General features: G+C 41.4%; 1 protein-coding gene across 13 annotated transcripts in view; it reads right to left on the bottom strand.

The window, feature by feature from the left end:
- JADE1 (jade family PHD finger 1) overlaps positions 1-13042 on the bottom strand; it is a 299180-nt gene that overhangs the window by 191923 nt on the left and 94215 nt on the right. For 9 of the 13 annotated variants that reach the window (XR_015144264.1, XM_086346719.1, XM_086346723.1 and 6 more), the window contains one exon: positions 12055-12173. The exons of the other annotated variants lie outside the window; for them this stretch is intronic. Coding sequence is in view for 7 of the 9 variants with exons in the window: in XM_086346719.1 (XP_086202845.1) it covers positions 12055-12173 (119 nt within the window). In the remaining 2 variants the exon portion in view is untranslated. The remainder of the gene's footprint in view (positions 1-12054; positions 12174-13042) is intronic. 13 annotated transcript variants of the gene reach the window in all.

Raw genomic sequence — 13042 nt, forward strand, 5'->3', positions numbered from 1 at the left:
ATTCCATCACCTCCACTAGCTTTGTTCGTAGTGATGCTTTCTAAGGCTCACTTGACTTCAGATTCCAGGATGTCTGGCTCTAGGTGAGTGATCACACCATCGTGTCTCTTCTTACAAAGGCACTAATACTATTCATGAAGCATCCACCCTCACAACCTAATCACTTTCTAAAACTATCACACTGGGCGTTAGGGCTTCAATGTATGAATTTTGGGGGAGGAGAAAAAATGTCTGGTTCACGGTAGCTTTAGAGCTTTCCCTTGAATGAGGCATAGTCAAGGTTGCCCACAATCCATTGGCCAGAGTACTCAAGTCCAAGCCTGACATCAAAAGTGCAGAAACTGTGTACTGTCCCTCAGGAGGCACTGCAAGTTGTGTAATCCTGTTAGAAGGAGTGTGAGATGCTGGGAATGATAACACAATCCACCACACCAGATTCCCTTTGGCAGTCCCCACCCAATTCTCCAGCTGCTTCCTTCAGCCCCCTCCCCTTGCTGCCAGCCCAAGGAGGGTACTGTGCTGAGTCCAGTGGAGAAAGACCACACAAGCAGTGAGGCTGCAGCAGCTGTTGTTTCTACTTTTGACTTTTTGTTCTCATCAGTCTCTGAGCACAGACCCCAGGATGGGTTGGGCATGAAACTGCAGATGAGGTAGGAGACAAATGAGAGAGCAAGACCTTTCTCATTAACTGAACGGGCCACTCGGGTAGTGCCTGGGGCAAGAGACAGAGTGACCTTTGTGTGCATCTAGAGGGCTGCGGCTGAGAGAATATAATTAAGACCACTCCTCAAAGCCATCATCTTCTTCAATTAATATTTACTGAGCACCCACTGAGACACTGGCCTTGGACTCAAAACTACAAACTCTCTCAGGCTGGGAAAGGCTCTGACTAATTTGCACATTAAAAAGCAAGCAGACAGAGGGAAACCCACCTTTTTCCCCTTCCTAGTCACCCTGGGAGAGAGAACCTCTTCTCTTCTCCATTCATGTGTGGAATCCCAATTAAGCATAGTAAACAAAGGAAACTTCTTACATTGTAGTTTCCCTCCTTCTCCCCTTGCTTTATTTGCTGTCTGGATTTATAGCTCAAGAATTGCCTCCTCTAAGCACCATCCCCTATTAACCAGAGAGATAAAAGCCATAAAGGGAAGGGAACTCCTTCAGTTCTCTGCCAGTTGTGAGGCAGAGCAGCGCCTTTGCAAGGGAGTTGACATCTGTTGCCTGAGACTGCCTGTCCTGCACCAGAGCTGTGCTCTCGCTCCGAATGTAAACTGCAGCCATCAGAGGCAGAGCCGGGTTTGATAACTGCTTGAGCTCAGAGCAAATCTGCTTGGGCACTAGAAAAGAAACTGTGTAGTTTTAAAGCAGATGTATGTTCTTAATGTGCTTGGCTTATAAAGCAATAGAACATGGGAGTTTTTCCCCCTTAGCTTATCACAACTGATAAACAGTGTAACTTAAGACAGGCTGATTCGATCACAATTCCATGTAATATTTTGTCCCTATACCAGAATGAAACTTAGATTTGCATCATATATATATAAGGCATTTCATTTTCTCGTGCATGGTACGATATTAGCAAACAACATATGTCTCCATGGTTATAAACAAAGGTGGCATGTTTGCAAAACAGATCCTACATGTAGAACTTGTATAAGTGGGATAAAATACAGGGTTTTTGCTGGTTGGAATGGCATTAACTATTTCAATTAGCATGATCTTTGTAAGAAACATTTTTTTCCTTCTCTGTGAATGCTACCAATCACTGTCTTTGTATCACCTTTCTCATAACCTGAGTTTTTGGCTCGTCTCTTCCACTGTGACCTTGAAAAAAATCAACTATTCTGAGTCTCTATTTCTTTCCTTGTTAAATAAAGTTGAATCAGGATTTCTCTATTCTGGGGAACATTTGCTTCTGAGGAAATTAATGGGGGTCATGTGTTTTAAAAAGAGGTTCTGTGATCGAAGAAGTTTAGAAATTGTGACGTTAAGCAATATTAAACACACTTCCTTACTCAGAACTTTAGCATGCTAATAATATTCATTGTGATTCTTCAAGAGAGAGAGAGAGAGTAGTGCCTTGTTTCCCCAATTTATTTAGCCAGAAATTTTTTCTTCCAGATTGTTTCTCAGAATCAGTCTAAACATCAGACTTTAAAGATCCTTCAAATGATAACATTCTATGATTCTGTTTTCTATTAATTCTGCCTGGCTTTCCAATTTCTCTCACCTATTTCAGAAAAAGAGCTACCTGGGCTTTCTAACTTTTTCATAAAGTAAAAGTCCGTCTGTTTGTCATTTCTTTGCCCCCTGCAATTTATTTGAAAATTTTCAAACTCACACAAAAGTTGAAAGAACATTGCAATCAATACATACTCTTCACTTTAGATTCAGCAACTGTTAACGTTTTGTACCAATTTCTTTCTCTTTCTCTCTTCTCTCTCTCACACACATACACACACTATACTGTGTGTGCACTATATGTATAATTTTACTACTGAATCATTTGAAAATAAATCGCAGACATCATGACACTTTACCCTTAAATATTTTATGATGTATCTTGTAAGACAAGCATTCTTCTATACAACGTCAGAACCATTATTACATATAAGAAGTTTAATATTGATTAATACCATGAAATGTATATGCTGTATATGAATTTTCCAAATTGTTATTCATAATTTTTTCCAAAATGTTCTTCCTAATATTTTTTTAATCTCTAGGATCTATTCAGTTTATACTCATTAGAATCAGTTATGTCTCTTTGGCTTCTTTAATCTAGAACTGGCTCCCTAATTTGTTCATCTTTCAAGAGATTAACTTTTTTGGGAAAAGTTCAGGTTGCTTATTTTGTAGGTCTAACATTTTAAATTTGTATGATAGTTTTCTCATAATTAGCTTTGGTTGAAATACTTTTGGGGAAAAAAGGGGGGGTGATACCATTGCATACTTCAAACTGCATACCAAGAGAGGCATAACATCACTTTGTCCCATTATTGGTAATGTTTTGAGTAACAGCATGGTTAAATTGGTGTTTGCTCTATTTCTCTGTTACAAAGATATCCTTACCCCTTGGTAATTAATAAGTGATCTGATAGTTGATGTTTTGAGACTTGTGAATAACTTATTGCCTAATAACCCTTCACCCAGCAGCTTTAGCATTTGTTGATGATCCTTGCCTGGACCAGATATTACACTGGGATTGAAAAACAGTGATTTTTTTTTTTTTCTAATCTAATCCCTTTCTATAGATAAGAATTTTCTCTTCTTCTTTCTCCTATTTCTACCTCTCATCGAGTATAGTGATGTACCATAGATTCTGTTTTTATTCAATGTTTTATAATCATTGTAATTCATCCTTTTAACATGTATTCAGAGACTACTCTGTACCAAGTACTAAAGTGAGATTAACCTAACATTAATCTTAGTCTCCTTTACCTCCCCCTCTAAGTACTTAAGAAAACTATCAGTGCAACATTAACAACTAATCCAGATTCTTAAACTGGCCACCACTTAAGCCAACAAAGTTTTGGCAAAGATAAAGGGAATCCTTTATAGATAGAGAGAGCTGAAAATGAAGATGGGAGTGCAGAATGATCTCCAAATTGTAATTTTTATTCCCCTTTTGTAAATCCTAGCCAGGCAACTATGGTTACAGCAATCATCAAATCATCAAACAGAAAAGAAAAGAAAAAAAATCAATTATCATCTCTGTGGTGTGATACTGAATCTGCCTCAGAGGGAGAGAATTTCAAGAACTTGGTCTCAGTACATGGGCTCAGGGTCCACAGGGGGAGAATCATAATTCCTATTCAGAGCACAAAATAGGCATTTAATGATCACTCATGTCATTAGGAAGATGGGGGAAATATGTCCATGTCTTTTACAGGTTCTTAAGCCAATATCAAGGTATCAAAGGCCTTGGTCAAGACAGGAGTCCTAGAGCACTTCCCTGCCACAGGTCCTACATGGGCAGCATTCTCACCTCCCCAAAAGGATCTGAATGATGAATTCCAAATAACTAATCACCTAATGAAACAGAAAACAGCTTTCAGTGGAAGGAAAAAGGACCCTATGTTCCAGGGAAAGAATAGACTGACCCGTTCTGGTCCAACTGTTTAGTGGAAGGAGCGTTCAGAGCTTAATGCAGGAGGCAGTGCAAGAGCCTAGAGCTGTAGCTCCCTGCCGACTCTCAGGGGCCAGAAGACAACACATCCAAAGGACAGACTATCCTTTAGACTTGACATTTTTTCTTTTGTGGGAACTGCTACTGCTAAGTCACTTCAGTCGTGTCCGACTCTGTGCAACCCCATAGATGGCAGCCCACCAGGCTCCCGTCCCTGGGATTCTCCAGGCAAGAACACTGGAGTGGGTTGCCATTGCCTTCTCCAATGCATAAAAGTGAAACGTGAAAGTGAAGTCGCTCAGTCGTGTCCGACTCTTCGTGACCCCATGGAACGCAGCCTACCAGGCTCCTCTGTCCATGGGATTTTCCAGGCAAGAATACTGGAGGGGGGTGCCATTGCCTTCTCCGAGGGGTGGGGTATCCTGCTCCCCATGGAGCCTAAGAGTGTCTCCTCCAGGCCTAGAAGAATGCACAGTCTGTGCTCCCACAGGGTAGGGGCAGGCAGAACAGTCAGAAACTGGTGTCCTGCCAGAGAACCAGGAGCCGGGGGCAATTGCGATCCTTGGAATCTTTGTTACCTTAAGGTTTACAAAACTCCAGGGTCTTTCTGAGGTCATGGGAGAAGATGTCCCTAGCCATCAGAGCACCTCCAAGGGAGTAAGAGCCCAGTGGGAAAACATTAGGTTCAGAAGTCCACAAAACTTGAGTCCAGATGCCATCCTGGAAATTCATGAAGTATAAAGCCTAGGCAACTTTTGTTACTATCCTTATCAGTAAAACAGAGATAGAAAATACCTTATAGATCTGTTGTGAAAATCATGTTAAGTAAGGTACAGCACACACATCACTTTATTGGTTAGGATTCCTTACATTCCAGGTAATAGAAATCAACCTGAGCTGGTTTAAGGGGAAAAGTGAGAGAGAATGAGACAGAAAAAATTAATTATAAGGTTATAGTGATATCCTATTGTTCTTAAAGTCAAGAATTCAGCTAAGCCTTATAATGATGTTGTGACCAAGAAATAAAAAGTCATCAGGATCCACTGTAGCTTCTTTTTGTGTATTTGATTTTTTTTCTCTTTGTGTGAGAACTCACTTTATCTCCCCTAGACCCACAGAGCTGACTGACCCATAGCCTTTGAGCTTATATATCCTTTTCCAAGACACTTACACAGAGGTAGCAGGAATCCATAACTCCAATTCTTAAGTCTCACAAGAACATTTGATTCTTTACCTTATGGCAAGAGTTCCCTCCACTCTCAGTGGAGAGTAGCTAGGGCTGTAGGGTATAGACTGAGCATAAACAGGACTAAAGGGTCTCACCCCGTGGTGAGCAGCGTGGCTGAGTGGATCCTTGTGGACTGTGTAGACATTCCAAAATGTGTTTTCCACAGGTACCTAGCCAGTATCTGCCACATAGTAGGGTGTTATTTTTCTTTTTCCTTCATCTGAGATATAGCCAGTCTAAGAAAAGAGATGGGGAAAATTACTCAGATATCCTGGGGCATGTAAGGCCGTGTGATAACTAAAATGGAAATCATTAGGATTAACACAGGATTTGGCAATAACATCACTAGGATAAATAAGGCAGGCTGTGTACTTTTTAGACCTTCCTTATCTTCCTAAATTTGACTTCTTGTTGTGTTCTCTGAAATGTTTCTGCCTACCCTTTGAAAATCCCTTGAGTCTGGTGATATGAATGCAGGGACAATCCTTCTACGGAGAAAAGAATTCTCTACAGAAGTGGGTGAGTTAGGAGGTAACTGTTGTTTAGTCACTAAGTCGTGTCCGACTTTTTTCTGACCCCACGGACTGTAGCCCTCCAGGTTCCTCTGTCCATGGAATTCTCCAGGCAAGAATAAGGGAGTGGGTTGCCATTTCCTTCTCCAGGGGATCTTCCCAATCCAGCGATTGAAAACGCATCTCCTGAATTGGCAAGTGGATTCTTTATCACTGAACCACCAGGGAAACCCCTAGGAGGAGATAATGGTTGGGGCTAATGGTCAAAGAGAACATTAAAAACAGAATTGCTACGGACTTAGCTGGCTTTTTCCTACTACTGCAGACCACATTGCCAAGTGTAGCAACTGTGCAAAAGTGAAAGTCGATCACTCGTGTCTGACTCTGCAACCCCATGAACTACACAGTCCATGGAATGATCCAGGCAAGAATACTGGAGTGGGTAGCCTTTCCCTTCTCCAGGGGCTTTTCCCAACCCAGGGAGAGAACCCAGATCTCCCACATTGCAGGTGGATTCTTTACCAACTGAGCTATCAGGGAAGCCTCTAACTGTGCAAAGAACCAACATTTATTCCTTCTGTCTTTCTTCCTTCCCTGTCCTTATTATTTTTTCTTTTTTTCCTCTCTTTCATGCATTAAGTGTGTACTGAGCATTTTACTATCAACAGAGATACAAAGAAAAGTACTCGCATGTTTTACATGCTCACCTCTTTCTCCTGAGAAAGCAGATGCTCAGCCAGGAATTTCTGGAACTATAGCCAGGCATGAGAGTAAGGAATACTGTCCCTGATTATAAGAAGCTGATTAAAGTGCCACTTCAGCCCAGAAATTGAAGGTCAAAGTATCCAGATCAAAGCCCTTTATACATAGACAGTGTGAATCTGGACCAGCGAGTGGACAAGAGTGAGCCCACGCGGCAGAGCCAGCAGGTGAGGCAGGCCTGGCATGACCCCCAGAGGCTGTAAGCCGCCCACGGCAGGAACTTCTTGTGCAGAAAACAGCCCTTGGCCCTAAAGGGAGCTCTAAAGTCACTCAGACCTTTTAGTCCTTGGGAGAACAAAAAAAGAGTTCTGAAGGGAGAAATGTTCTCCACACCAAGTATTTTCCTAATAGTTTAGATGCGAGTATAAAAACCTTCTTCAGTAATTCTATTTCCTGCCCACTCCCCAACATAACTTGCAAAATTGTAATGAAAGAAACATTTCTCTAAAGTCACTATTGAGACTAAAGTGCTCAAAGGAGTTAGGCCAAACATAGGCTCTTTCCTTAAGAACGAACAATCTGCACGTGGCCACTTAAATACAAATTTCTTGACATTACACACTGAAAACAAATTATGTCCAGGTGGTAAAATATATGAAAGTGAAAGTCACTCAGTTGTGTCCGATGCTTTGCAACCCCGTAGACTGTACAGTCCATGGAATTCTCCAGGCCAGAATACTGGAGTGGAGAATTTCCCTTCTCCAGGGGATCTTCCCAATGCAGGGATTGAACCCAGGTCTTCCACATTGCAGGTGATTCTTTACCAGCGGAGCCACAAGGGAAGAACATATCAGTTTGGATTAATAGCTTAGATTTGAGGCAGCTTTTTATCTTCATACACTGGTGTTTGTCCCTACTGTGTTTTCACACAACTGAAAACCCCTCAATCACTGGGAAATATTCAATAGGTAATGAGACTCACTTGAATGACAAGTTCTATTTGACTCAGTAGCCCAGCCATGTCTTTACTAGTGATATAAATGCTTCCTTATTATATTTGCATCATTTATATCCATTGTAAAAAAATTTATTTCAACAGTGTAAAAATAATGTAGCAAGAAGGCAACCCTGGGGTGTTATAAATATCAAATAAGTCATAACTACAATGATAATATTGGGATTTATCTTTAGAAGATAGAGGCTGAACTTAACAAGATGCCACCAGTAAGCAATAAAGACCTTTTTATTGAGTGCAGATAAATTTCAGACTTTTGATAATCCTGTTAACCACTCTACAGTTTCTTATTCTTAATGCTATCCTTTAGTTTTAAAACTGCTCACTGCTTTTTACAGTTGCTGCTTTTTGTTGCTTTTCCACATCTGATGGTCTCCAATAAAACACAAGTCTGGTCTCCTACAGTCTCATTCATTCTCTGATTTTACTTCTTCCATCCCAAATTCTTTTCCCATCTCCCTTCTCCCCACTATCTTCTAACTTCTACACCTAATAGTAGGACAAAGACACAAACAAGGAAAATAAAATCCAAATAAGAACAGGAAAGACAGAAGTGTAGCACCTGCTGCTGCTGCTGTTAAGTCACTTCAGTCGTGTTCGACTCTGTGCGACCCCAGAGACGGCAGCCCACCAGGCTCCCCCGTCCCTGGGATTCTCCAGGCAAGAACACTGGAGTGGGTTGCCATTTCCTTCTCCAATGCATGAAAGTGAAAAGTGAAAGTGAAGTCGCTCAGCCGTGTCCGACTCTTAGCGACCCCATGGACTGCAGCCTACCAGGCTCCTCCATCCATGGGATTTCCCAGGCAAGAGTACTGGAGTGGGGTGCCATTGCCTTCTCCTACTTGCCCTCTTTTCTCAACCTAAGCAAATCTTACTCATCCTCAAAGGCCACTGTATTAGTCTACACAGGCTCCCATAAATAAAGAAAGTACCCCAGACTGTGTGGCTCACGCAGTAAACTGATAAACTTATTTCCTTGCAATTCTGGATGCTAAAAGTCCAAGATCAAGGGGTCAGCAGAGCTGGTTTCTTCTGGGACCTCTCCTCGGGGCTTGCAGATGACTGTCTTCTCCCTGTGTCTTCATGTGACCTCTCCTCTATGTGTCTCTGCATCCTCAATCTTCTTTGAGAAGGATACTAGTCACATTGGATTAGGGCCCATCCTAATGGACTCATATTAATTATTTCTTTAAAGACCCTATACCAAATACAGTCCCATTCTGAGGTATAAGGATTAGAATTTAACATATGAATTAGGGGGCACATAATTTAGCCCACAGCCACCCTCATCTACCTTTACTAAATTCCACTTCTCTGCCACATCAGCCTACTGCTGTTAACCATACACAGCCTTGTAGATCTCTGGCATTATACTAGCGGTTGATTAAATTTAATTGGAGACTTATGGACACTGTCTTGAGTACAATAGTTTTCAGATGAAAGTCATTTCACCCTCAACAAGATCCATTAGCACAGTGACAGCTTTTAATTCCTCTCAGTGCCTAGAACACAGTCAGCACATTAGCAGATAGGCTTACAATAAAACAGAAAAGCAAAACAAATCTCAAATGAATTGAAAGTGTCATTCTTTCAGTTGCTGAGTCTGTACATTTTATCCCTTTGAGAAGAGAAGCCCCTTAGAGGCAACACTGTGCCCCTCTGAAGAGAAAACAGAAGAATTAATTCAGTTTGGCCAGTGAAAATGAAAGTTGGACATTTTTCAAAATTCTTTGTCTTTTCAATATGATTTTTAAGTATACTGATGTGAAAGCTTTATTTAAAAAAGGTCAATTCCAATATTTTCACATATTTGGCTGAGATTTTGTTTATAGGAACTTAATTAACTTTGGATGATGATCACTAACCATCTTCTTTGTAGAATAAATTTATAGAACACTGTAGCACAGAGACTGAAAGCCAATCTTGAAAATAGTCACTAGCAGAGGTACCACTTATACTTTATTTTACACAGTTTTATCTTTCCATTTATAGAGCCACCTCATACGCCCTTCTTAACTTCACAAACATGGTGGGTAAGGGTTTTAGCTGTGACCATGACTTTGAGGATGTTACCTGGCCTTCATCCCCCTATAACTGCATTAGGCTCTTTTAGAGCTCACTTTGTTCACGCTTGACAATGTGCCCTCCAATAATCTACTCAGTTATATTCTTTTATCTGTTTGAAAACAAATCAGTCTCAAACAAGAAATGAAATCTATATCATTTTTCTGACTCTCTAGGGATGTAAGCAAATATCCACCTATTAGGGGGGAAAAACCATAATTCCTTTGCATAAGAAATAAAAGCCAGATTGAGGAAATTCCATGGCTGGAATCATGGTTTATGTTATCTTCCAAGGCAGCTCCAAAGAGAAATTAACCCCCATTGTGTTAGTTGCTCAGTCGTGTATCACTCTTAGAGACCTCATGGACTGTAGCCCACAAAGCTCCTCTGTACATGGGATTCTCCATGCAAGAATATTGGAGTGGGTAGCCATTCCCTTCTCCAGGGGATCCTCCTGACCCATGGATGGAACCCAGGTCTCCTACACTGCAAGCAGATTCTTTACTGTCTGAGCCACCAGGTAAGCCCTAACACCCATTATCAGTTAGATATTGATAAAGACGCAAATGCCAGGAACTTCTGATTGAATGCTGTCTGGACTGTTCATTCTTCAACAACCAGGAAAATAATAATGATGAGGGTGGTAGTTCTCAAAAGGAATTGGACATTTGAATAGTGTTCAGCCTATTAGATGATACCTATTTTGAGTGAGACTAGGATGTTATTAGGCAGGTGAGAGGCTATGTCCAGGAATGCTCACTGCATCCCATTTACTACCATGGGCCAAGAACATTGCATACATTACCTAATTTAATCCTCACAGTGAGGCAGATATTATTCTAACCATTTCATGGATGAGAAAACTGGAGAGTCGAAGAGTTTTTGGACCTTTCCCAAAGTCATACAAAAGTAGGGGAGAGAGGAGTGTCAAAATGTACACTTCCGGACTGTCACAGCCAATCTACCCAAGACTGTATCAAGTTATAGGCATGAAATTTGGGTAGGAGAAATGTTTGCTAAAGTGACAGGCTGAGGGTTTTTTTTAATCCTCTTTAATGTGTTTCCCTGGTCTGACTCCTTCAAGAGCTGTCCCTATTCTCAGTTTCTGACTTCTAAGAGGAAATTGACCTGTCAGAACAATCTAGGGCTTCACCTAAGACTTTCCACATTGTTACTGATATTAAAAAAGAGCATCTCCAAACTGCCTGAAAGACAACTATTTATGTAAGAAATAATTATATTGCATTTTGGTAAGAGAACATTTCTCGTCTCAGAATGTATAGGAACAAGCACCACTTATAGCTGAAAATAGAAGGGGTGTCTTTTGCTTTCAAATGACTGCAAACACATCACAGCATCTCATTTCAGGTAATTATGTCCTTATTTAAAGTTCTGTTGGGGCTCTCCCTGAGCCTGAGTCTTCTGTGTAAAGTACCTCTGATCTGCCTTTTGCAGTAGTTGACAGCAAGGACTGTGCTACTCTCTGAGGTCCCAAGCAGCCCAACCACAGGCGCCAGGGCGAGAAAGAACAAGAGCAGTAGCTCCCTCGGTGAAAAATTACTTATGAGGCACAAGCTTTCACGCACATGGTTTCCAGAGAGATTTTAGCCAGACCCAGCAGTCCCCCTAGTCATCAGAGCCTCTTGTTGATTCCCACCTTCAGCAAAAATCCTTTCGGGCAGAAAGCACAGCAGGAAACCTGTCATTAACAACCACCATAGTGTCACATCAGCGATTCTCAGGAGTGTCGGCTCCACTATTTAACTCAGCTATTTACCTCATCGCAAGAGCTTTGTTTGATTGTCAGAAAATAGAACACGTACATTTGTCAGTCATAAACACACACGAGTTCTCCAGAGCACAAATAAACAAAATGATCATGTACGCTGGTAAATGTGTTTGCATTATTTAACCAAGCCAGAGGAAGGATGTGAATAACCCTGCATATCAAGTACCATCGAGTAACTTGCTTGTAATCTGTCTTGTACAATACAGTCATTGCCACTCATTCCACTCACCCAATTCAGACCCTGGAAATGTACTATTTTTAGAACAGCTTTGTACACCACTATTTACAAAGCGCGCTGTTAAATCCTTTGAATAGCAGCCAAGAAGTTGGGTGAGAACCTAGAAACCTGCCACACAGATCAGCATCCTAATCAACCCTGGGACAGCCAGCGCTAAAGATTTGCCTTTGTTTCCTTTCCATTCTTTCCCTTTGTCTCCACAGGAATATCAGTGTCAAAAGGCAAGGAGACAAAGAGGTGGGCCTTATCTGTTCCTGTCCTTCAAATGAGTTGCTTTACTCACTTTCCTAGATAACAGTGCGTTTGTCAACATCTTTGGTGATTTAAGCTGTTCTCTGTCAAAACCACTTTTGGAAAAGATTTGACCACTGACTTACTTGAGAGCCAATGTGACGGCAGCAGGTGCGTCATGGAAATTCAGACGTGGGTGCTGCGCAGAGGCTGGGACTTGGTCACGTGACGGCCTGCTGTTCTGGGCCAATCCGCTGCTGGCAGACTGGCCAAGTGGCCACACAGGAAGCAGAGACAGAGAAGAAAACAGTAGGCAAAGTGTTGGCGTGAGGCAGTTGGTGGATGAAGCAACTGTGAAGGATTGCGACACCAGGGAGGAGATGAAGGGCCTCATACTATTTGGCAGCCAGCAGGAAACCTGAAGGAACTAAGAACTAAGTTTGGCTCTCTTTTGACAGCTTGAGAAAAGCCGAGAAGGGAAGCAATGACTGGGCTAATTCTGGACAAAATGTTTTTAAAAATGATATTTGAGAGGATCCCACGTCTTTGCCTTCCTTCTTAGCTTCTGTATATATTGCAACATTTTCCAAATTATTTATTTATTTTTCAGCAGGTGACTCAAATTGATTTGCATTATGTGTAAGTGGATGGGATCCTCTGAGACATCCCTGGTGGCCTAAGATGTGAAGACTTCACTCCTTGTTTCCTTTTGTCCACCTTCCTCCTGATGCCGTTCTGTCCCTTCACTTAGCCTGGATTGGCTGGTAAAAGTGGTGCAGCCAGGCAGTGATATCCCGTCTCACCCCTGCTCCTGGATGTGCTCACAAGAGTATTCCTTTCACTTTACAAAACTAATCGGAGGAGAAATTAGAAGGGGAGGATTTTGAGTACTCTGGATCAAAAGTGTTCTCTAAATTTAAGGCATTTTATTATCTTACTTATGATTTCAGGTTCAATGGGGTCTTTATATTCATTATAATATTAGAGGCATTTGACAGAAAAGCAGTGTGTCAAAATGCATAATAATAGTAAAAACAAAAGCAACTTACTTTTGAGCCCATATGTTTACATTTGAGCCCATATGTGTCAGGCACCCTTCTAGACACTTTATAGAACAGCTACCCAATGAATAGC

Source organism: Bos grunniens, chromosome 17 (genome assembly GCF_055505025.1).
Source record: "Bos grunniens cultivar Pamir isolate PY7600 chromosome 17, Bosgru_T2T1.0, whole genome shotgun sequence".
NCBI classification, from domain to species: Eukaryota; Metazoa; Chordata; class Mammalia; order Artiodactyla; family Bovidae; genus Bos; species Bos grunniens.